Genomic DNA, 25,487 nt, shown 5'->3' with positions numbered 1-25,487 from the left:
TCTTACCACGATGCCAGTACCTTGATCTTGGACGTGCTAGCTTCCAGAGCTGTGAGAATTAAATTTCTTTATAAATTACCCAGCCTGTGATATTCTGTTACAGCAGCACAAAATGGACTAAGACAGTATATTTTTTCAACATTAACTTCCTGGTTTTGATAAATGTACTTTATTTATTTAAGATCTTCACATTTGCTGAAGCTTATTTAAGAATATATCTTATACTATTTGTGTTACTTTATTCTTTTCTTTCTTTCTGTTACCAGAAAGGGGTCCTGATCCAGACCCCAAGAGAGGGTTCTAGGATCTCAAGCAAGAAAGAATTCAGGGCAAGTCCACAAGGCAAAGTGAAAGCAAGTTAAGTTTATTGGAGAAGTAGGGATAAAAGAATGGCTGCTAGTTGGCTATTTTTATGGTTATTTCTTGATTATATGCTAAACAAAGAGTGGATTATTCATGAGTTACCAAAGAAAGGGAGGTACAATTCCCAGAACTGAGGGTTCCTCCCCTTCAGACCATATAGGGTAACTTCCAGATGTTGCCATAACATTTGTAAATTGTTGGGCCGGGTGCGGTGGCTCAAGCCTGTAATCCCAGAACTTCCCAGAACTTTGGGAGGCCGAGACGGGCGGATCACGAGATCAGGAGATCGAGACCGTCCTGGCTAACAGGGTGAAACCCCGTCTCTACTAAAAATACAAAAAACTAGCCGGGCGAGGTGGCGAACGCCTGTAGTCCCAGCTACTCGGGAGGCTGAGGCAGGAGAATGGAGTAAACCCGGGAGGTGGAGCTTGCAGTGAGCTGAGATCCGGCCACTGCACTCCAGCCTGGGCGACAGAGTGAGACTCCGTCTCAACAAAAAAAAAGAAAAAAAAATTGTCCTGGTGCTGGTGGGAGTGTGTTTTAGCATGCTAATGCATTGTAACTAACATATAATGAAGTGAGGAGGACCAGAGGTCAATTTCGTTGCCATCTTAGTTTTAGTGGGTTTCAGTTGGCTTCTTTAACGCATCCTATTTTATCCAGCAGTGTCCTAATGACCTGTATTTTAGTCCTGCCAGCATCCTAACTCATCCTATGACTAAGAATGCCCAACCTCCTGGGAATGCCACCCAGTAGGTCTCAGCCTTATTCTTCCCAGCCTCTGTTCAATATGGAGTCACTCTGGTTTGAATACCTCTGACACTTCTTTTTTCTTCCTTTCTTTTCTTCCTTTTCCCCTTCTTCCTTTCTTCTGAGACAGGATCTCACTCTGTTTCTCAGGCTGGAGTGCAGTGGTGTGATCATAGCTCACTGCAACCTGGAACACCTGGGCTCAAGCCATCCTTCCACCTCAGCCTCTTGAATAGCCAGGACCACAGGCACATACCACCATGCCTGGCTTATTTTTGTAACTTCCTTATAAATCTGAAATTAATTCAAAATTAAATGTTAAAAAAAAGTCAGTGGGCTTAATTTTTTCCCACATAAGAATAATAGAACTAACTATAAGTGTATCTGTTTGCTGTGTACATTTAAACATCTTGGGCCGGGTGCGGTGGCTCATGCCTGTAATCCCAGCACTTTGGGAGGCCGAGGCGGGCGAATCACGAGGTCAGGAGATCGAGACCATGGTGAAACCCCATCTCTACTAAAAATACAAAAAATTAGCCGAGCGTGGTGGCCGGCGCCTGTAGTTCCAGCTACTCGGGAGGCTGAGGCAGGAGAATGGCGTGAACCCGGGGGGCGGAGCTTGCAGTGAGCCGAGATCGCGCCACTGCACTCCAGCCTGGGTGGCAGAGCGAGACTCCGTCTCAAAAAAAAAAAAGAAAGAAAGAAATCTCTGGCAATATAAAACACAGAGGTGTAGAAGGGAATGCTTTTTGGTAGGAAAGTACATCAGTACTTTAAGATGGTGTGTCCCGTGGGGCCTGGGTCTCTATCCTCCAGTTCACTTTTGTGGTATTTGCTAAACAATTAAGAGATCCTCATTTCTAGGTGCTCTGCTGGTTGGACTACTAGTCCCTTCCTTAAAGATGTGTTGTGTTTTATTGAGGTAACAAAATTCCTACCAATACTAGAAATTGATAAAATTGATAAAAATTAATAAAATGGATTAAATGCACATAAAAGAAGTGCTAATTGAATGACCAAGTGACAAAATCCAAGCACCTGAAGAGTTATCCATCTACACACTTTGAACTGTGTTTTGTAGCAACCAAAAAATGTGGGAAACTTGTTCTTTCTCATGACTTAGTAACTCAACACCAGTACAAAGTGTTATCTTCACCATTGTATTCCTAGTGCCTAGCACAATACTGGCACATGGAGAATAACCGTTAAATATTAATTTAATAAATGAGTCACCTGCACACCTTGGTGATTTCATCCCATTTATGTATTCAACTGACACTTGTTGAGTACCCACTAGGTGTCATGCATTGTGCTAAAGGAGCCCCAAAAGTAGAGGTGCTAAGTGTAATCAGTGTTGGAGGGACGTAAATGGGATTGGTGTGGTGGAGTTAGGGTACAGGCTAAGCCTTCCTCGAGGATGGAGGGACGTAAAGTGGACTGGTGCGGTGGAGTTAGGATACGGAGTAAGCCTTTCTTGAGGCTGTCAGGCCTCTGAGCCGAAGCTCAGCCATCGTAACCCCTGTGACTTGCAAAAGGTTTATTGCTCATACAAAGCCTGTTTGGTGGTCTCTTCACATGGATGCATGTGATAGAGGAGGATGCTTGCATTGTTTTGAAGAAGACTTGTCAAGGGGACAGGAGTAAGAGGCCCAGATGTCAAGTGGAGGGAAAAGCAATTGGAAAGGCATAGATAAGAGAGGTTCGGTGGGACTGTTGAGCAGGGAGTTGTAAAGGGCGAGATTGGGAAACTATGTAGGAGCTAGATTTTGAAAGAACTTTGAACTTTGTTCCTTTGTTTCTCCGTTGAACTGTTCACTGGCTCCCCTGTCTCCTTGAGAAATAGTTTTTGACTAGGTGTCAATGGCCAGAGCCAGTAAAATTTAGTATTTGTTCAAAATTGGAAATTGGCTTAGTCATCAGAGCAAAAGGGGGAGTAGCTGTAGGAATTTCGAGTTTGACTTCTTCTGAGTGTAAGGCAATTTGTAGGTAATAATCTAGCAGACCTCTTAAGAAGTCAACACTAGGAATGGGAGTCAAAATCCACATTGGGAAAAGGAATACCTATGAGGAAAAATCTGAAAAATAAATGCTTAGTTGTATGAGGAAGATGAGTGAGTGGAGCTGATACAGGGCTGAATATTATACTGGAGAGAACATTATAGAAGAGGCTGCAAAAAGAAGCTGGGTGCTTTAAAGTGCAGTGTATGGAGGCTGGGTCCCTGTCTTCCAATTCATTTTGTGATATTTGCTAACTTTTTTTGATGACTTTTGTAATACTGGGCTGGCCTGCTGAGTCCCTCCAGTGCAGGGTGGAGACGGCGCTGACATTTGAATATACCACTTCAATTCTACTGTGTTACATGTTTTGTGACTTTGAGTATTAGTATTCGAAGAGAGAAATCAGAAAAAAAAGGAACAGAGGGATATAACATTCTTTTTCTCTTCCCTTATAGAAAAAAACTAAAAGTAACCAAAAGTAAGCAAACTTAATCCTGTATCTTAAATAATCTTAGTTCTTAATCTTAAGTAATATTATTTGAATATTAACCATCTCACATTGGAAAAAGTTGGCTTTTCATTTATTTTTACCAAATATTGGTAGAGGATTAAATACAATTGATTGGAAAATGATATTTTATTAAAACAGTTTTTCATTTGGATTGTGGGAAAACCAATTGCCTTCTGTAACTTCTTTCTCCACTGGGACATGAAGACTGTATTGTAATTTTTTCCCACCTGGTGCTATGTATTGTTCCTTGCACAAATAATACTGTTGTGCAGAGTGAATGGTAAAAACTGCATCTGCCTCCCTTCCTAACTCTGCCTTAGCGTGTTTGGAAAATCCCTCTTAACCCCATTACTTTCCTTATCAGTCTCATTGCCAAAGATGGTTTTTTTTGTTGTTTTTTTTTGCTGCTTTATCAGAAAAAGCAGTAGTATCAGCCTTTTTACCTCTTGAGGTGCTTAAGCCTGAGTCTTTCTAAGTTTAACTTAATAACGATTTCCAAGAAACTGTAATAACAGAACAGAGAAAGGGTTTTTTATTTACTGTTATAAATGGAAGGCTTATTTTGGCTTTTTAATCTATGGCCGATTCAGATCTAGCTTGCAAATTTCCAGTTAACAATTATGATGGAAAAATGTTATTATTTCATATTTCCTTACACATTGAATTCTCATATATTTGTTTGATCCTTGTGACATCCTGTGAGGTAGGCCAGGCAGGGGAAGTCATCCTGTGCTAGCAAATGGAAGGACCAAGGACCACATGGTTCATAAGTGGTGGAGATAAATCCCAAGCCTCCATCTAATTCACATTGTCACCCTTTCCTAAGTGCTAGGAGGCTTTTGAAATAATTGTTTGGGCTTCTCTCATCTCTTCTAAGATGCTCCTTTTGGCTGGCAGTTGGCCAAAATCATAACCTTTTTATCATATTACATTGTTTTTAAAAGTATGGATAGGTGGATGCAATAATTAGCTTGATTTTTTTTTTTTTTTTTTTTGACCTTCAGTTCTTCTTGTAGCCGCTTAGGAAAGAAAGAGGACCTTAGCATTTGTGACATGAAATCCACAGTGAAGAGCCTGTTTATGACCCTTTGGACAATAAAATGGGTTCATTTATTGCCATAGTGACAATGTCTTCAAATCTGAATGTGGAAAAATTCCCTCGTGATGTTATTAATTCTCTTCCTTGTTTGCTGCTTTTTTTTTTTTTTTTTTTTTTTCCTGTTTCTCTATCTCTAAAATGAGTATTGGAATGTCTGTCATAGAAGGTTAGAACTAACACATGAAAAACTTAGCAAAATCCTTATGATAAAATAGTAATGCAATCATGTTATTTTTTCTTCTCCCTTAAAAAGAGGACTTTAAACAAATTGGGCCAGAAGTAAATTCTGAATGGGGAGTGCTTGAAAGCTTGTAAGAGGCTGAGCCTCTCAGGAAGCAGACCCTGAGATGGAGAGTGGCTTGCAGGGTATTTAGCAGGAAGTCCTCTCGGGGTTCACCCCAGTGCAGTGGCGAGGAAGGAAGCAGAACTTGACAGAGGGAGGAGTTGATCTGTGATGCAGGCCTAGTGACAGTCTTAGTCACTTAAGTGGGAATGGCCCTGCAGAGTTGTACCAAGTTGTAGTGCCAAGGCCCAGCCTTCACTGGATGTGAGCCGCCCTGAGAAGTAGCCCCGGCCTTGGGCAAAGCAGCTGTCTTCAGCTGAAGCCATCCCAGAAGGGTGCTAGGGTTTGAGGACTGTCTACCCCAGCACTCCCAGCCATAGGGAGAGTCACTGATTTCCAAAGAAGGATCTGAGAGGTGCATCACAGTACCTACCACCATGCTTTGCCTTGGCCTTGTGGTTCAAGGAGGATGACGTTCTGCAATCCCTGGGAGAGCTATCTTCTTAACAGTCAAAGGCAGCAATGTATTTTCAGGTGGTACCTTTTAGTATCTCAGAAACAATTATGTACCTTTCATTCAGTATGCTTCTGATGTTTCAAAGTCACATAGGCCAGAAAGGAGTTGTGTGACATGTCTCAAAGGCTGACCGTGATAACTGGCATAAGAATGCAGTCCTGCTTTTGAGTGTGCATATTTTTGTGCCTCTTAGGTGAGCCTGCAAGGTATGTGAGGCCTGTGGGCACAACCTATTACCAGATGAAGGCAGATCCCAAACATGTGGCAGGTCTGAGGGCCAGAAGATGGAACACAGCATTTCTTTATTCTCCCCAGTGAGTTCTTTTGAATCACAGAGCAGTATCCAGGAGATACCACTTCATCTCCACATAGTCCTACTGTGACACAGGCAGCCACTGAAGAGTTCCTTGTGGTTAGGAATAACCAGCCTGCTTCTAACTTCATCTTCTGGAGGGGAAAAAACAAAAGGGAATAAAGAAGAAAAACAATTCTATGCTATACTTTCAAAATGATAGTACCAAAAGAAATCTCCAAATGACTCTGTCTTTCCTCCAGCCCTATCACAGACAGCTAGAAAACAGGGAAGTACCTTGAAATAGACTATTGCTTTGTTTTTTTCCACCACATTTTATCTTTCCCTACAGTGGGGTTTTGTACGTGTGTAGAAGAGGTGACCCCTTTTCCTTTTCCATCATAGTTCACTATTTCATGAAGTAAAGTACCTGAGAAAAATGTAGTTCTTCTTGGTCAGGTATGGTGGCTCACCCCTGTAATCCCAGCACTTTGGGAGGCCAAGGCAGGCAAGTTGCTTGAGTTCAGGAGTTTGAGACCAGCCTGAGCAATATGGCAAAACCCCATCTCTACAAAATATACAAACATTAGCCAGGTGTGGTTGCACACGCTTGTAGTCTGAGCTACTGGGGAGGCTAAAGTGGGAGGATGGCTTGAGCCTGGGAGGTGGAGGTTTCAGTGGGCCGAGATCATTCCACTGCACTCCAGCTTGGGCAATGGTAAGACTCTGTCTCAAATAAATAAAAAAATTTTTTTTAAAAGAATTTAGTTCTCCTTAATCCCTTTCCTTTTTCTCTGTTTCTTCCAAATCTTATCTAGGTTCTTCAGAAATTCTACCCCTTTATCTCTTTTCCATTTATGAGCCCCCCCAAATAATCCTCGTAAAAGTTGGTAAACCTTAATGGATCCTTCCATGCCATGCCAGAGCCGAATGTGAAATGAACATGGATGTAGGAAGGAACCAGTTTGAAATGTCCTCTGAGGTCGTGACACAGAATTCCTTGAGAATGTCTACAACACCAATGCCTGCTCCATCACTGCCTTCTGATGGACACTGCTATGTTTCAGCACCAGTGTTCAATATTTTACAAGCACTGATATAAAATTTTATATTTAGTTTCTGGTGCAGTCAGCTTATTTTTGCTGTGAAAAACAAGTTTCCTTTTGCCATGAAATAGGATTCTGTGGGCTAGCCTCAGAACTTGAGAAGAGTAGCTTTGTGTGTTCTGTATTGTAAGCAGTTGGCTCATAAGTGACCTTTTAAACCATGTTCATGAGTTGGAGATCCTTTTAGCAGAAAGATGAAGCCAAAATCTGACCTGAAGAGAGAAGTTTTCCTTCCTTTGTATCACCAAAGACAAAGCATTTTCATGATTTCTTTCCTGCATTGTGTTCCATTCATCTTAGATGGTCAGCCTGTAAAGGGCAAGGGCAGCCTGTGCTGGGCTAGAATTGACCTTTGCCGAGTAGAATCATTTTGAATATTATTTTGACAGTGATGAGGAAGGGTATGTTATTGTCTGTAGTGTAGAGCTATGTAGTTGACTTATAATAATTCTTTTTTTGTTTGTTTGTTTTGGAGATGGAGCCTCACTCTGTTGCCTAGGCTGGAGTGCGGTGGCGCGATCTCAGCTCACTGCAACCTCCCCCTCCCATGTTCAAGCAATTCTCCTGCCTCAGCCTCCCAAGTAGCTGGGATTACAGGCACCTGCCACCATACCCAGCTACTTTTTGTAGTTTTAGCAGACACGGGGTTTCGCCATGTTGGCAAGGCTGGTCTTGAACTCCTGACCTCAAGTGATCTGCCTGCCTCAGCCCCCCAAAGTGCTGGGATTACAGGCATAAGCCACTGTGCCTGGCTGATAATTCTTAATACTTTGTTTTGCTTTAAAATTTTAAAAGTCATGGACTCTTGTGATTTTCTTTGTATTCAGTTAAAAAGTTTTAAAATGTGCATTGGTTCTTGGCATGAGCAAATAGCATCATTGAAACTAAGAAATGAGTCCCCATTTCACTGCATCATTTACCTTCTTTTTATCTTCCTCATAGAAAATTAGGAGTTGTGTCTGAGACTGTTTCTCACGGCTATTTAATTCTTAATAAACTGTCAATAGGTACTGAACTGATATCATTATATAAAGGAATGATGACACTGTTAGTAATAACAGGCAGTTGGTTAGGACATCTTTTTCAAAATGGTTATGGTATGAATTTAGTGTTTTCAGCTGACAGATATTTTTTAAGGACTCACCTACAAACTGGGTTTATATACATATAAACTGAGTTTATTAATCCAAGTAAATTTTTCCATGGTAGCAAATGGGCAGAGATGAACACATCACCACAGCAGTAGTTTTTATATCAGTTTAAAATTGTGCTCTCAGGGCCAGTATGACTAAAATAACAGAACTGAATATTTATATTCCCAGCTTTACCAAGGGTTCATTCTCTATGATTGTTTCCTGTAGCTACTAAGGATCAATTTATAAGAAACTGTTCAATTTATAAGAAGAACAAGAAAAGGAAATTGAGGGATCAAAACGCTGTGTAGGCATCTTTGGTAAACCTTGATATTATTTGGGGGAAAATGCCCTTGGGAAGTGTATGATGAGTAAACTTTTGTATAAAGAGACAGCTACTTTATAATAACTGGTGACAATGCGTTTTCAGTTATAGACGTTTCATGTAGAAACACTTGGAGAAATTTAAAGCGGTTTAGTTGAAAAGTTGTTTCCAAATGGAATTTGAAAATAGCAGATGCTTTAAGTGCATTTGACAGAATTGCATATTGAGGCTTCATTAATGCATACATGGTGTTTGGATATCTGCTTTGCTAAACTGGTTTTCCTTAGTTTATGATACATTATATGCTACCACTGAGAAACGTGAGCCAACCATATTTTCAAATTCTTCGCTCTTTACCTAGAACTGCCTTTCTCTTTCATAACTTGAAGCCTAAACCTTTTTCCTGAGTATAGTATCCATCCATCTATTCATTAGTACACAGCAAGGTGGAGTTACTTGTCTAACTCAATGATTGAGAGTGACTTGCCATTTTAGAAGATAAAGATCAAAGTCATTCCCTGAACTATATCCTGAAAAATATTCCTCTCCAATATGATCTGCAGTTTAAAACTTATTCCTTAGATACTTTTAGTTATGAGAAGAGTCCCTGAGGTTGTCCAAATCCATTAAAACCTAGGCACCATTTCTCAGTGGCTTCATTCATTCATTCATTCCATGTGTTTGCACACCATTCTTATACTCAGATGCTCATGCTGGCTCTTGAGAGATGAATGAGAAATAGCCTCTCTTCCCAAGTAGAAAGACACAGATAGACGAAGTGCTGTAATATTATGTGATGCCTTACTATATTTGAGGTGTGGTCAGAGTGTCCTGAGAACACAGATGAGGGAGTAATCGCATTCCACATGGACCCACGGATGACAAAAAGGAAGAAGTAGCATCAGGAAATCTTCTAATGTCCTAACCTTGGAGCAAAGCCTTAAATTAAAGCTGCTTTGCATTTCCCAGTGTAGGAGTGAAGAAGGCAACCCCCTAAAAAGGGAATAATAGATGTAAAAGCACTGAGGTCTGCAAGAAAAAGCTTGATGACAATTTGAGTGTGACTGAGCATAGGGCAGTGTGTGGAGAGTTGGGTTGGGTGTGAGCCTAGAAAAGTTGGAGAGCAGTTGATAAGGGCCTTATGAGACGCTGAGAGCAGGCTGTCTCTTCTGCATTATCAGATGCTGTTGCAGGTGGAGACAAGTGTCCACTTGATTACAGGCAGTGATTACACAGACTAGGCTGGTTTGGACACAGAGTTCTTTGGTAAGTACTATGCCATATCACTGCTGAGCTGAAAGTCCTCTTGCAGACTCAGAATTTGAGACTGGCAGGGGAACTTCAGTTCATTTGTCTAGCTCCTTTGTTTTATAGAGGAACCATCTGAAGGCCAGTGAGATTAGGGAACGTCTTTGCTTACCTTTAATGTTTATTACGTATTGCATATTACATAGCTGAATAGTCAAATCAGAATTCACCCACATAGACTGTTTGGATAAGAAATGAGATAATACGTGGTTATGGCTTAGACAAGCTGTCATCCCAGTTTTAAATAACTCCTATGAAAGAATGAGTTTTCCCAGGTAATGCAGTTTTTGGTTCTTAGAATTTAAAGCACACTCTTAGAATAGTATTTCCAATAATAAAAGAACCGACTGTTGAAGACAAGAGCATTTAATGGTAATGACCACACCTTTAAACCACACCCTCATTCACTCACCCAGTGATGATTTATAGTGAGGATGTGGAGATTCTGAGAGGTTGATATCCTGACCCAGGTCACACAGGTAATAAGTGATGAGATTGGGGTTCAAATCCATGTGTCAAAATGCCAGCCTTGATGCTATTTTCCTACACTTGAGCATCTTGAGGATGGAACTTGGATCACACCAACATTTAAGAGGAGGGCTAAGAAAGAAGGTCTGGAGAAGGCTGGCAGGTGTGACAGAAACAGTAGAAGATTCAAGAGAGAAAAGACTCCTGGAAGGTGATATGAATGTGGCCACATTGAGGGGACTGGAGATCTTAGTAAAGCAATTTCAAAACACAGCTAAGGCTGGATTGCAGGGGCTGAGGAAGGTGAAGAAATGAAGTCTATTAGTGGTACTGCTGTGTTCAAGAAAGTGATGAGAAAGAGCGGAGAGCCAGAAGTCAGGGAGGCAGCCCTGGGTGTCCGAGGGTGTTCCTGAGTGGTCGGAGCTGTGTGCAGAACTGTATTGTGTATAGAACTGTGTTGGGAAGTCCATGCGCCAAGACTTCTAAGAGAAACATCAGTAGTGCAGAGTTTGGAAAGGCAATTCTGAGTGTACGTTTGTCTTGAAGTCTTTTAAATTGCAGTCAATCTACTGTCAGTTCAGTTGCTGATCCCTTGTAAGAAGAGGTCTCTGAAAGTTAAATGAAGTCATCTGTCAAGATATATAGACCCTTGATTGTTTTGCCAGCAAAAAGCTGTTTGCACGTCGTTATGAGGCTATATGGTATTCGTGGTTATAGTTAGAAAATGATATCATAAATTAGTGCTTGGCTAAATGTTCTTAATTGGTTTCTATCCATATAGTTACTTTGTTCTGTCTCATGGACTTTGGGTTGTGTTTTCCGTCCTGTGTTTTGACCTCTACTGTTAATTTTGTTTTGAGATCATAAAAGGGCATGAGACTTCTCTAAAAGCTCATTACTTATTGGTATGTTTTCATTTTTGACAGATGAGTGTGTTCCTTTAGGTTTTTAAAATATACATTCCCAACAGTAGCAATAACTTATTTTGGGGATTGGAGTTATATCTAAATCTCACTCTGAAGCAAAATTTTAAGTTTCCCTCCTACAATTTTGGCCTTTTAAGAATCATTTTCTTTTGATGTGAATTGTGAGCTGATTTCAGTGTGCATAGTATTTCATAGGAGATGTCTTCTCTCTTTTTGTGTGTTGAAATGCATTTTCTTTATTTCTCCATCTTTTCCTCATTTCTGACTCAAGCTTTACTTACTATTCAGGGAAGAATCACTGAGCATTATTCTCTCTATAATTCCTGGAGTTGCCAGAAAAGGACTAATCTATGCGTACTTTCTCTCTCTGGGTACAACATCCTAGTCCTGTTCTGCCCTGCAAAATGTTTCAGAAACCAATTAATCTAAACCATTAATCTATAATTAATTGTGATCCCCCTCCCCATTCCAAGTCGTATTGTGCAAGTGGGAATTGTGGTGGCTGTGTGTTTAGACCTGTAGGAGGGCCCAGTCATTACTAAATAAAGTGTCTCTGTTGATTATGGCACAAGAAGACTGCTTTTATGCACCACATACTATGCTAGGCTCTGGGCACATAATGGTAAACAAATTGATGCAGTCCTTTCTCTTGAGAAGCTTAAAGTTTATGGAAAAGAAATCTGCTCCAAATAATATAGCAGAAAGGTAAACCAAGCCTAATAATAAGCAGGAGATATATTCCTCATTTATTATTGAACACATATTTATTAACTACTATGGGCCGGGCATTTGGATGAGGGAGTGAAGAAAGCAGTGAAACAAAAGGGTCACAGTCCTTTAAGGAGCTCTCAGGCAATACCTTTGTTTATATCTATTATTGGGTGATAGCATTGATATATTTTATACTATTTTAATACATTTCATATATTTGAAATGCATATTTGTAATACTGAATCTGACCAAGAAGTTGGCAAAGTATATGAACTTCGTGATTTTCTTAGAAAGATATAAAATTAAAATATGACAGAGGGTTCCAGCTATCAAAATATACTTCCTATTTATATTCATTTTTCCTAGTCAATAATATTTAATAATAAACTGTAATGGATACGGTTGTCTGCATATATTCTATATCATTTTTTTACAGTTATTGCCAGTTTCCGAGGAACTGTTCCATATGGCCTGTCATTGGAAATTGGAGATACAGTTCAGATCCTGGAGAAGTGTGATGGTGAGTAGCCTTATGAACAACCTCCTCAACATATGACTGTTTATAAAGTCTACAAATTCTCTTCATACCGCTATTAATCTCTGGAACTTTTCCAATAGTCACAGCAAGTCATTTTAGACAAAATTGTTTCCTGCATTTTCAGTGTTTGGCTAATGGAAAGGCATCATTTCCTATTTTAAAGCTGATTATAATATTATTTCCTTATAGTCATTAGATGCAAACAGAGAAAGCAGTTGAAGCTACCATATCTTTGGGAGTTCTTGACTCAGTGCCAAAATAGAAGGTTTTTCTCAGAATCCTCAGGATCTAGTAGATCCCACAGCACAGGAAGAAGCAGAGGCCCAGAGCAGACATGGCTTACCTGAGGCTGAGTAGCCAGATACCTCTGGAGGGCTCCTGCCCAGACCAACTCTGCTCCAGACCTATAGTTTCTTCCCCTCAAACTTGGAATAAAATTATTCAATGCACTTGAATAATATTAGTAGAATATATTGTCTGACCTTGTATGATTATTATTAATTTGTGTAGGAGGTAACTCGTTTACGATACCTAATAGTTCTCAAATGTTTCCATTCCTGTTCCATGAAACATCCTTAAACACTAGTCCTTGAAAAGATTTCTGATCAAATGACTACTTTTTTTTTTGTTTTTTGTTTTTGTTTTTGTTTTTTGTTTTTCTTTGAGACAGGATCTCCCTTTGTCACCCAGGTTGGAGTGCAGTGGCGTGATCATGGCTCACTGCAGCCTGAATCTCCTGGGCTCAAGGGATCCTCCTGCCTCAGTCTCCCAAGTAGCTAGAACCACCGGGGTGCTCCATTATGCTTGGCTAATTTTTTTATTTTTTATTTTTTCTGGAGATGGCGTCTCACCATGTTGCCCATGCTGTGGTCTCAAACTCTTGGCCTCAAGTGATCCTTCCCCCTTGGCCTTCCGCAGTGCTCAGATTGCAAGCATAAGCCACTGCACCTAGCTTTTCTGTTTCTTTTTTTCTTTTTCTTCTTGAGATGGAGTCTTGCTCTGTCACCCGGGCTGGAGTGCAATGGTGCGATCTTGGCTCACTGCAACCTCTGCCTCCTGGTTTCAAGTGATGCTCCTGCCTCAGACTCCTGAGTTTGAGGAGTTGCTGGGATTACTGCTGGGATTACAAGCACATGCCATCACACTCAGCTAATTTTTGGAATTTTTAGTAGAGATGGAGTTTCACCATGTTGGCCAGGCTGTTCTCGAACTTCTGACCTCAGGTGATCCACCTGCCTTGGCCTCCCAAATTGCTGCGATTAGAGGTGTGAGCCACCGCGCCCGGCCACCTAGCTTTTCTTGTTGACAAAATGACTACATTTAAGAGCCCCATTAGTATATCCCAGAATACCCATGTTTTTCTTCTTACAAGGTTTTCCTTACTAGGAATTTATATTATGATGACATTTTATCGTATCAAGATTTATTATAGATTAAACTGTATTCCCCCAAACAGAACTACTACATTTAGTTAGAGCCTAGCATTAAATGATGGTGATAATTGGAATGTTTATTCTGTCCACTGTGATTGATACCCTAAAAAATATAATAAGGGGCCGGGCGCGGTGGCTCAAGCCTGTAATCCCAGCACTTTGGGAGGCCGAGACGGGCGGATCACGAGGTCAGGAGATCGAGACCATCCTGGCTAACATGGTGAAACCCCGTCTCTACTAAAAAATACAAAAAACTAGCTGGGTGAGGTGGCAGGCACCTGTAGTCCCAGCTACTCGGGAGGCTGAGGCAGGAGAATGGCATAAACCCGGGAGGCAGAGCTTGCAGTGAGCTGAGATCCGGCCACTGCACTCCAGCCCGGGCAATCGAGCGAGACTCCGTCTCAAAAAAAAAATATATATATATATATAATAAGGTTTTCTATGTTATTACCAGATATATTTTGTCTGTTTCTACTTTGTATACAGATAAATATAAAATTTATTTTGAATTGCTGTATGAAACTGGGCTCCGCATTTAATAGGAGGTATTTTGTAATCTAAAATTTTTTCTGTATAGTATAATTGGACAGAGACCTCTCTATGACATTTTTGCAATTCTCAAGAAGTTTTGGTTTTTGTTAGAATAATTATTTACAAATGGATGTATTTCTTGGATCTGTCTTTATGGCAGCTGATAAACCCTGAGATACAGAGGTTCTGATTTTCAGTTCATTCTACTCTCCTCAGACTGATTTTAAAACTGGTAAGGGACGATATTTTACAATATATCCTTTTAAGAAAATGTATTATGAGGAGGAAAAATGCTTAAATACAAAGCTCAAATATGTTTTGTATTAAAATTTTAACTAAAATTTAATTATTGAAAAAATTCTATTAGGCATAATATTTACTACATAGGATAATAATTTTTTTTGCCAATAAGCAAAATGGTCTTTACACTTGAAAAAATACAATATATATGCTGATTTGTTTTAAACTATAAAAAGACATATAAGGACAGTGCTGCAAAATTGATTCAGAATTGCTGGGAGCTTAAATCCAGCCGTCCTTGAGCCCACTTATTGGCAAGGCATGCGACCTAAGACCCCCAAGATACCTGCAACCTTGGATAGTACTGAACCTTATACATTGTACGTTTTTTCCTTTACATGTGATAAAGTTTAATTTATAAGCTAGGCACAGTTGACAATGACTAATGATAGAATAATTACAACAATATTCTGTTCACAGTTTCATGAATAGAAGATTCATTTTTACCTAGATTTTAGCAACCTCAGTGTATGGTTTTTTTCTTTCCTTATTAAATTCAAGAACTTTCACCTTTTCACTTAAAACACTTTATGGCTTCTCTTTGGCATTTTCCAGTTGCCAGCATCACTACTCTTGTGCCTGGGAGCCGTGATTAAGTAAAATAAGGGTGACTTGAACACAAGAACTTTAAAACTGTGATCCTCAATCTGATAACCAAGAGGGCTAGTAAATAACTAATGGGTGGGTAGCATTGACAGTGTGGATACGCTGAACAAAAGGATGATTCATGTCCTGGGCGGAACTGAGCGGGCAGGCACGGGATTTCATCATGCTACTTAGAATGGCATGCAGTTTAAACCTTATGAATTGTTTATTTCTGGAATTTTCCATGTAGTATTTTTGCACCCTGGTTGACCATGAGTAACTGAAACCGTGGAAAGTGAAACCGCAGATAAGAAGGGCCTACTATAATAGTTATTCTACAGAATAAAAATTATGCCGAGCTTTTGGTCAGCCATTGTGCTGATGAAATGTGCCAGTTAATTCTGGCAGTGAATGATAGCTTTACTCTTCGTGTAATATGAGACTGATCTTAACCCAAGATGGTGGGCTTAAGGATGTGCAATTCACATCATGTCTGTTGGCCAGGTACTCTTATTTGGTGGCAGAGTCTGGCCTTTGTAGTCAGGCAAGTAGAATTTGCAAATGTATGAAATCTTGTGCAGATTCTTGACTTTCCCTGTGACATAATGTGACCTTTCATAAAATGGGAAGAAGTGGTGCTCAGAGAGGTCAAGTAACTTGGCCAAGATTAAACAGACAGTAAGAAGCAAAGCCAGAATTGAAGCCCAGTGCTCTGACTTTAAAGCCTTTATTCACATTATGGATATTTCTGTTGTTTATAAAAATTTTTGATATAGTTTTTTTAAAATGGTTTTATTAATAGAATTCTTATGTGTGCTCACTCAAGCTATTCTGTAGCCTAAGGCCAATACTTACCATATTTATCCACAGAATCTTTACATGTATGGTAAAATTTCATGGCAAAGAACAGATTGATTTGTCATTATCTTTAAAATATTACAATGGTTTATCAAAATATGACCATGATTATTTTTTCACAGGCTGGTACAGAGGATTTGCCTTAAAAAACCCAAATATCAAGGTAAAAATTGTTATTTCTAACTATAATTATGAAATTTATTAAGAAATATAGTTATTTAAATTATTTCTTTATGCAATTGAAATTACAGTTGGGACTCAGTTGAAATGCCAAATGATAATGCAGATTTTGATAATTTTGGAAATTCTTTTGAACTTGGATTATAGTTAAGATATGCTACTCAAATGATAATCCTATTTAGCTCTTGAAAATTGTACTGAGAAGACCTTAATAAGCTCATTATATATAAACAAAATCTTTTTGAAGTAGTAGTTTCTCAGAGAGCTAAATTAAAATTCAGGCAGGGGAAATATATATTCCAAACGAAATATTAAATAGCAGTATTTAACCTTTATGTTTTCTACAATATCATTTGCAAAATATTGATTTGGAGAAAGAAGTATACTTAGCGGCATGTTAAGAGTCCCTTTGGGTTTGGTGGGCTGAAGCCAGGAAAACAATATTATTAAAAAACCCATCTTTCTTACCATTTCAGGCAGAAATTAAGATTCATTATCCTTGATACATTTCTATAAATCCTCAGGAATTATAACAAGAAGTAATGTCATTTTTGTTTTATCTTTTATTTGTATAGTTTGCGATTTTGACACTAATCCTTACTAATATCTGTGTTTTTCTACCTTACTCTAATCTCTTCAGTCTTCACCTCTTTTTCCTACATTCTCTAGTATTTTCACATATGTCATTTTTTTTTTTTTTTTGGTTTAATTCTAGCTTCAGGATTGTAGATAAGAAATTGTATTTTCATTCTCAAAATACACTTTTGCCTTTTTCCTTAAATATGCCATTTTCTGGGTCATTCAACTGTGTTTAATTACTTCACATATTTTAGGTCATCCTAAAGGGGAACCGTAAGGTACAAAAGAGTATACAAATTTAATTTTTTAAATACTTTAGTCCTCATTTAACATTGTTTTTATATATCTATGAGACACATGCAAATATAGCTTCAGTATTTAATGAATTCATTTAGACCATGTTTGAGAAGGAAACTTAGTATGATTTCTGTGTTATTTCTGTTACTTCTAATAAACCTCATGTCTGACTTTTCCTGATTAGAGTTACTCTATTTGTTGATCCCACCATATTGAAAAAAACAAGTGAGTTTTAAAAATCTGCATATGTATTTTTTTACCACTATTGAATGGAAAGAATTTTGCTTATTAAATTTTATTTTATACTTGGATCCACAATGGTGATATGTATATATTCAAATGACATTTATTTTCTTAAATATTTAATTGAGTTTGTCATTTAATTATGCATCAGAAATTCTTCAGAGGATAATTGCTGTTTAATGAACAATCAAATTGATGCTCATTTTTTTGTTGTTGTTTCTTTCAATTTCCCATTTAGAACAAAGAAACAATTTCTTTGCCCTATCATTTCCCTGCAATAAAAAGCTTCAAGCTAACTAACATGGCTTCTTTTGTTTGGTTTCTGTTCCATCAGAATGGCAGTATGCTGATTAACTGCTGCTGAGTTGTCATCAAAAATCTTCCATAACACAGAATATACGTATTATCTCTAGATTCACAATGATATTTTTTGTATGTATATTTTCAAGAGAAATATGAGTGTTTTGGGGATAAAAAAAGAACTACCACCAAAACAAAGAACCTTTCAAAACTATGCAATACATATTTTTAAAACTCTTAGTATATGATTTTTATGTAGAATTCATGAAATTTCCTTATTTTCTGTTTAATAAACAATATATTTTCTGAGCAAGATTAAATTTTTTTGATTATATTTGTTTAGAATGTCTCCAAATTTGTAAAGTAGTTAATGGTAGAAAATGAAAGGATGGATCTTAAGCCACAGCAGATTTCATCCAAGAGAATGTGGTAGAGATGTTGCTATTCCCTATTCCTGATATTGTCATGGTTGTATGGCTGTGTCTTATACAAATGACTTGTGAAACCAACCCTGCCTTAACAGCCGGCATCGTAACCTTCACGTTTTCTTTTCCAGGGTATATTTCCTTCCAGCTACGTTCACTTGAAAAATGCCTGTGTGAAGAACAAAGGGTAAGAATGAGTTTTATTAGTAGTTGGAGGATTTTCACAGAACCTTTGCTTCTTTTGGAATTTGAAAGGCATAGTAATTGTCTTGAAAAATGAACTGTAGAAGATCATACCATTGTCTGTATTCTTTGTTAAAGATACGTTGCATTAAGACCGTTGGTGGAGAAAATTAAAGAACCCCATCTGTGCATGCTGGACAACAGGATCTGAGGGACTGGAGGTCTCTCAGTGTCCACAAATCAGGGAATCAGCCTACGCTTGAGCAGAAGGAGTTAGTTCTTTTTGGTTTCTTGCTACTTAGGGAAGCATGTCAGTCAGACCCATTAAATGCTATCATATTATCTCAAACCCCAGAAATTTCCTAGGTTCACCACTGATTATAAGATGCATAGTGTGTCTTTCTCTAAATTGGCATAATAACATATTCTTGTGTGACCACTTCACAAAGCCATTATTCTGTTTTAGAGAATGTCATTTATATGATATTTTGAGCTCATTGATTACCTAGTATTTCTAATACATTAAAAAAATATCTAGTCTATTTCTAAAAGGATGTGAAGTGGCAGTCACTTTAACATAATTCCTACAAGATATAGCAGAGTAAAACAGAAGAGATCATTCATTATAAGGGGCCATGGATTTAGACACAAACATTTGGTGTCAGTGTCACAAGGGCTGTTCACATGGTCATTGCATAATTTTCATCCTATGCCAACAGAATACAGATTCAGCCATAGAAATTATATTTTTTCTCAAATAGTGATAAATAGCAATTTGTTATTTGAATTCTTAAAGCATAGTAATGATATTTTCCAACTCGAGTTTCAAGACAGAAATTCCAAAGAGGCTATTCAAATAGATTATTCTTAATTTCCCCCCCAATAAAAGTATGGTATTAAATTTCAGTTCAGTGAAACAGCCTCTGCAGTGGCTACGAGTCTATGGTATAAATACTTTGAGAGTTCCCTACATGGATAAAACTTAAAGAATCTCAGAGACCATTACTCTGCATGTCTTATGTGTGTGAGCTGCTTTATTATTCAATTATTATTCAATAATCTATTATTATATTATATTATTATTCAATAATCTATTATTATTATTATTCAATAATCTATTATTATTATTCAACAATCTATTATTGAATAATAATTGAATTATTCAATAATCTATTATTGAATAATTATTATTGAATAATAGATTAAAAGCATAATTCTAATTCTAATAATTACCACTACTACTACTGATCTTTTAAGAAATGTGTGTCCTTCAGAAGTGTGCAGCTATAATGCACCAGAAGCATCAAGCCGAGTTGTTGGTCCTTTTGAAACTTTCCTACCAGGCTAGATGTGACACCATTCAGCTCTCCTCCAGTAAACCAGAGGATACTTCAGAATACACTCCAGCCATATGCTTACTCTTTGTTCTGATCCTTCTGTGCTAGTGATCTGGGCTTGGCAAAGTGAAAATGCCATGGGCTACCCCTGTTCCTTAAAGTGTCCGTTTGAGCAAGCCTGTGCAACCAGTCCTCTTTGCTGCGTTTGTCCCAAGCCCAACCCTGACCTCCCTCAACTCTGCAGTGCAAAGGGCATCATATGCTCTGACCAAGGAAGAGAAAAGAGAGAATGCTATGCTAGCAAAGATGATGTCAAGCATCTTTCCACTTTGATTATCAAAGTCTATCCCTCAAAGTGAGTTGGGGTAGGATGTGATTTTTAAATAAGTACCTCCTTTTTTAAAATCCTGGTCAATAACTGGTGTATATCTGATCCCCTTCCATGAGCCCCAGGAAGCTTAAATGTGGGTAAAGGTACCTAAAAATTGGGTTGTGTAAGTTTAAGACTTTCTTATGGGGTCTCCACCTGACACCAGGTATCATGGACATTGTGCAGCGGAAGAGCAGAGAAGCCCAACATTAGTTTCTAAAAAAGAATTATTGGAATTGACTCAGACCTAGGTCTTGGGCTGTTACTGGAAGAAAAACTATGGCCTGAAAACATCTGAGGGCATGTGTTGCCAGATGACTGACTGCTTTCCCAGAGAGGAACATCTTTGGGGTTTTGATATTACCTGTCTTATTTTAAGTAGATTTACGGCCCACTAGGATGAAATGATGGAAAAGTCCATCCCAGAATAACTGAACAAAATATAATTTCAGAGGTAACTAGTTAGACAGACTATTTGAACACTGATTTTGGTTTTGGAGTAATTAATAGAAAACAGTCACCTTGCCTAAAATGGCAACAACTTCTCACAGACTGAATTGTATGTATGTTCTTTCTTGTGTCTTCAGATCAATGTAGGACTGATGGAGGTCAATTAAATTATAGTTTACGGACAGGGAGGCCACTTCTGTGTTGTTTAATTCCTACTGAGGTCATGTCACTTTTTGAATGTTAAGTAGGATGTCAAGTTTTCCTGAAATTCAGTGTTTCCTCCTTGACCTTGTATAGGATCATTTTATAATCTCCATCTCCAAAGATTCATCATTTAAATTGCAACAGCTGCTTCAAAAGCAAAACAAATGTACTACCATTTAAAAATGTCATATGCAGACTTAATAAAAGGTTCTGTATCTGTCACAGTTTATATATTACTGTTTACTTTTATTTCTAGTTTAAAGTCCCAGTTTTACATTTTCAGCTGTGTTTAAGCTCTAGAAAGAAGGAAAATATTCATAGGGCAAGTATTTTAGCAGCACTGTGAAATGAGGAGATGAAACTCCGTTGGGAAAAGAATCAAGGCAAGATTTTAGTTTCCATATGTCTGACAAGAAGATTTTACAAAAGACAATTATACACACTTTGGACATAACATGAAAAAGGAATCACAGAACAGTTGTTAGCCTCATGCTAAGAAGTAATTTCCCCTTGATCATTAGACAACATAGTTCTGTGTCTAATATGTCATTACTTTCTCTCTATTAGATATTTTCTTGAAAAAAACATACTGAAATAAAGAAAATAGTCTCAATCAGTATATCAGTTGCTCTTTTTGGGAAGCAGTGGTAGTAATAGCCGCTTAACCACTTTCACCTGCACACACACACACACACACACACACACACACACACACAGAGAAAGAATTTGAAAAAGGAAACTGGAGATGAAGATTATTATATGCCAAAGGTAGGATACAGAAGACAAATTAAATCTTCTCAGCCAGGCATGGTTGCTCACGCTGGTAATCCCAGCACTTTGGGGAGGCTGAGCGGGCAGATCACAAGGTCAGGATATCGAGACCATCCTGGCTATCACGGTGAAACCCCATCTCTACTAAAAATACAAAAAATTAGCCAGGCATGGTTGCAGGTGCCTGTAGTCCCAGCTACTCGAGAGGCCAAGGCAGGAGAATGACATGAACCCGGGAGGTGGAGCTTGCAGTGAGCTGAGATCGCACCGCAGCACTCCAGCCTGGGCGACAGAGCGAGACTCCATCTCAAAAAAAAAAAAAAAAAGAATCTTCTCTTTTATTTCCCGCATCTCCTCATGCATATTCTCAACTTCAGGACCACCATACACACCCAACTAGATATTGATATAAATTGTTTCCAAGGATAGTTTCTGACTTTTAGAGAAGAAATGAAGAAATGAGAAGACTATGTTACTCTAATCACAAAGAGGAACGTTTTGGAACGAATATTCAAATATCGGTGATGTCATAAGCCTTTAGGTTCTATGCTGTATGATAACATTACTTAGAGTACTAATCATTTTTCATGGTCCTAGTTTGCAAATAATAAAAATGAAGTGTTACTGAGATCAAGGGAGTGTTCAATTAGTATCTTGGTGTCTAGTTACTTATAACACCGAGTTAGTTTGGATGCCCACAGCCATCAATCATGTCCTGATGATTAAATGATGTTCCTTTTACTCTCTTTGAGTCCTGTAGTCATAGTCCTTGGAAGGCAAAAGTCACCTCAGAGTTTATGTAGCCCAGTGACCTCATGTTACAGATGAAGGCTTTCGGCCTCAGGTTAAATGAGTTACTGCCTAGCGGTGAACTGGTACTGGAGTGGAACTCTTCTGACGTTGTTCCTTCTTCACCACGCTGCTCGAACTTGATCTGGTTGAAGTGGCTGGTCGTTCTGGTATTGTCCTCCCGCAACCCATGTAGCATTCCTCACATTAACTTGCAACCAGATCCTGGTTACTGTCTGCAGAATGAACAATAGCTAGGCAACTTTCTTTCCTAGTTATCTTTTAGAGTATTTAAAACAAAATTGTTGTCTATGGTATTTACATATATACTTTTTCTTTTTTAATTTCACAGACAATTTGAAATGGTTATTCCCACTGAAGACTCTGTTATCACAGAAATGACATCAACATTAAGAGACTGGGGAACCATGTGGAAACAACTCTATGTGGTTAAGTAGCTTTTTAATGACACGATTTTTCGGGTAAAGAATTGTTTTAAGAAATACATGAACATGAGTAAGCATTAACTAATATAGCACCTTCTGCAAGTCTCTAGGACTCCTTGGGGATATAGATGTTAACAAGACAGTCTTGTTGCAGTCTCTGTGTCCACTGAGCATGGGTTTTGTAAGTTATTTTTCAATACCACAGGAATATAAAAGATTATTTTTCTGGCATCTAACCAAATAGGATGGTTTACATGGACTATTGTTGAACCTCCTGAATATTTTTAATTTTCAGGGAAAAATAAAATTCAAGACAATTTTGATGGCAGTGGTATTTTATCAAATTCAAATTCTGTAAGTAATTCAAGTATACTGTAAATGACAGACTTCTTAGCTAGTATCAATGAGAATATTCTAAATATACTAGAGAAAACAATGTTTCTTGAGGGGAAAAAGGGTCTGTGTTTTGGAGATATGTAGTATATATTTATTTACTTATTATAAGTAATCACACTGGGAACTTATATGGCAAATCCCATGGTAAGTACTCTTTGATGCAGTATTTCCTTTAATCCTTATTACCACTCAAAGAAATAATAATGATAATCACATCCAGCTTATAGATGAGAAGATTGAGGCACAGAGAGTGAAGTAAAGTAGTCACCCTAGATCAAGTAATGGGAAAGTGGCTGAGCTGGGGTTCTGGTGTGAGTGTGGTGCTGTCACTCTGAACCCCAGTGTAACTGTGGAAGTCTGGGGGTGGTGAAATATTGGGGAAGACCCCATGCTATTTCTTCTTTTATTTTTAAAGAAATTTGTAGAATAGTTTAATCATTTGAAGGGATGAATTCAAAATACAAACGTGTACTTATCCTGACAAAATGATTTAAAACAGCCTGTCAAAGAAAAAATCCAAATTAGTGAGGGACACTGGCAGAATGATAGTGTTTATTGTCTGTTACATCTAAAATACAATAGAGTATTTCATCGAGGCAAGAAAATCTTACAAAGTCACTAGTGAAAACCCTTTGATGTTGGACTTCTCTGATTAAACCCTCCTGGAGCTGGTAGCTTTAATACTCACTATGAAAATCCATAAGACAACCTTAGATGAATTGGCAGAGCATAGGTTTTGCAAATACAAAGTCAAGATAACCAAACTCGAGGGCTCTGTGCTAGGGAAGTGCAAAGAAATGCAGATCTCCTTTTTAAATTTTATTTTTTTTTTAATGTTGGAAAGAATTCAACATCCAAGTATTATTTCACTTAAACTAACATTGTGCTTGGCACTAACATGGAAAAAGAAACTATTTGAAATGCTCAAACCACTGCATTCTAAATACCTGACTTGAGTTATAAAAATAATGACAGTGTGAGTGTTGTCAATAGCTGAACTAGAACACAAGCACTTTTCCTTTTATGTAGCTACTAGTGGGGACCAAAGTTGAATTTCCTCTGGATTCTGCCTTATCTAGCTATTTTCACCTGTGTTCGAGGTTTCAAATATCTATTTTGGGGACAGACTTTGTTGGTTTGAAAATCTATATGTTGTAAACTCTACAAGTAACCTCCTCTCCTCCTAGTGTTCTGAGTAACTGGGAAAGAGATACTTACCTAAATGTTTCCCTGGACACTGGAATGGTAGTTACATTAGAAATAAATACTAAGTTTAACTCAGAGGTATTAGATTTTTGATACCGGGAGTGAAGCTACCTTGGCCATGTCAGACCTTTGGTTTCTCTTTTCCTAACGTCAGTGTTTTGTCATAAATGTTTTGGTTCAAGTTCCTCATGCTCAAGTGTGTTTAGGTTATTGTCCATCCTCTTTGCCAACAGTTTTAAGGCACCTAGCTTCTCTACTGGAAGATGTTTGATGAGGGCCGTAATATTTTATAAATTGTTAGCAATTTATATGACAATGCTTAGCATAAAAGCACATGGTGAATGCTTGAAACATGCTAGTTGCTCTTTAAATAACATTGCTAAGGACCTAAATAATGGTCTTTAAAAATACCACTTAATAATCAGTAATGTAACCATAAAAACTCTAGGAGAAATATAGCAGCCATCTTTTACTGAGTACTTTTGTGCGGGCCCTGAGCTGGACATTTTACATCTCTCTTTCCTGGGGCTCTGCCAGGCACTTTTTATTCTTGAATCTTATCAATGATAATTGACCTAGGGTCTCATGCTGAAGCCTGAATCTAAATCTAAGTCTGTTGCTGCCAAAACCTGTACTGTTTTCATTTTAAGGCAAATAAAAGCTCATCCCTTTCTAAAACTAAATACTCTCAATTAACTTTTTGCTATATTTTTTATATATTTCCAGAATCTCTTGATATTATTTTATTCTAGGGGTTTAATATTGTACCCTACCTGTTTTCATTTAGCACTAAATCAAAAGCATTTTTCATATAGCTGAATAGCCTTCATAATTATCCAATATTTAAAGAATCATGATTTTATGACTAGATGTTCAGTTGTAGACCTTTTTCTTACACTAGTAGGGCAAGTTTGCTGGCCAGGCCTGCAGTATGTCAGCATTCTTGCCACACCTGGGTTTTCTTCCCTCAATGGAGAGCTGACCAATTTTCAGCTTTATAAGGGATCCTGCAACCTTTTAATCTTAGTGTTCTTTTAAACTTAATACTAGAGATGACATCACAGAAAATCAAGTCCATCCTACCAAACAACTACAGAATGCCTTTCCCAAGAGAAGGCAGGTCATTTTCTCCCTGTGACAGTCAGTTCAGAAAGGTGCTGTCTCTCTTCTTTGCTATATGAGATTTGACTGGTTTAATAACTTGCTTATATAATTTTATTGACTTGGGTGGACTTTTCCTTCCTACACTGACTTCCTCAAGTGTTTCTTGATCTTC

The 25,487-nt window shown here is 38.1% G+C and overlaps 1 protein-coding gene across 2 annotated transcripts in view; it reads left to right on the top strand.

Moving 5' to 3' along the window:
* The window catches only part of DOCK4 (dedicator of cytokinesis 4), a 473,748-nt gene that overhangs the window by 187,228 nt on the left and 261,033 nt on the right, over positions 1 to 25,487 (top strand). For both annotated transcript variants that reach the window (XM_023228190.3, XM_023228191.2), the window contains exons 2-5: positions 12,227 to 12,310; positions 16,158 to 16,198; positions 18,191 to 18,246; positions 22,516 to 22,612. In XM_023228190.3, coding sequence (XP_023083958.1) covers positions 12,227 to 12,310; positions 16,158 to 16,198; positions 18,191 to 18,246; positions 22,516 to 22,612 — 278 coding nt within the window. The remainder of the gene's footprint in view (positions 1 to 12,226; positions 12,311 to 16,157; positions 16,199 to 18,190; positions 18,247 to 22,515; positions 22,613 to 25,487) is intronic.

Source organism: Piliocolobus tephrosceles, chromosome 8, assembly GCF_002776525.5.
Source record: "Piliocolobus tephrosceles isolate RC106 chromosome 8, ASM277652v3, whole genome shotgun sequence".
Classification (NCBI taxonomy): domain Eukaryota; kingdom Metazoa; phylum Chordata; class Mammalia; order Primates; family Cercopithecidae; genus Piliocolobus; species Piliocolobus tephrosceles.
This window is presented reverse-complemented; position numbering and strand designations above follow the sequence as displayed.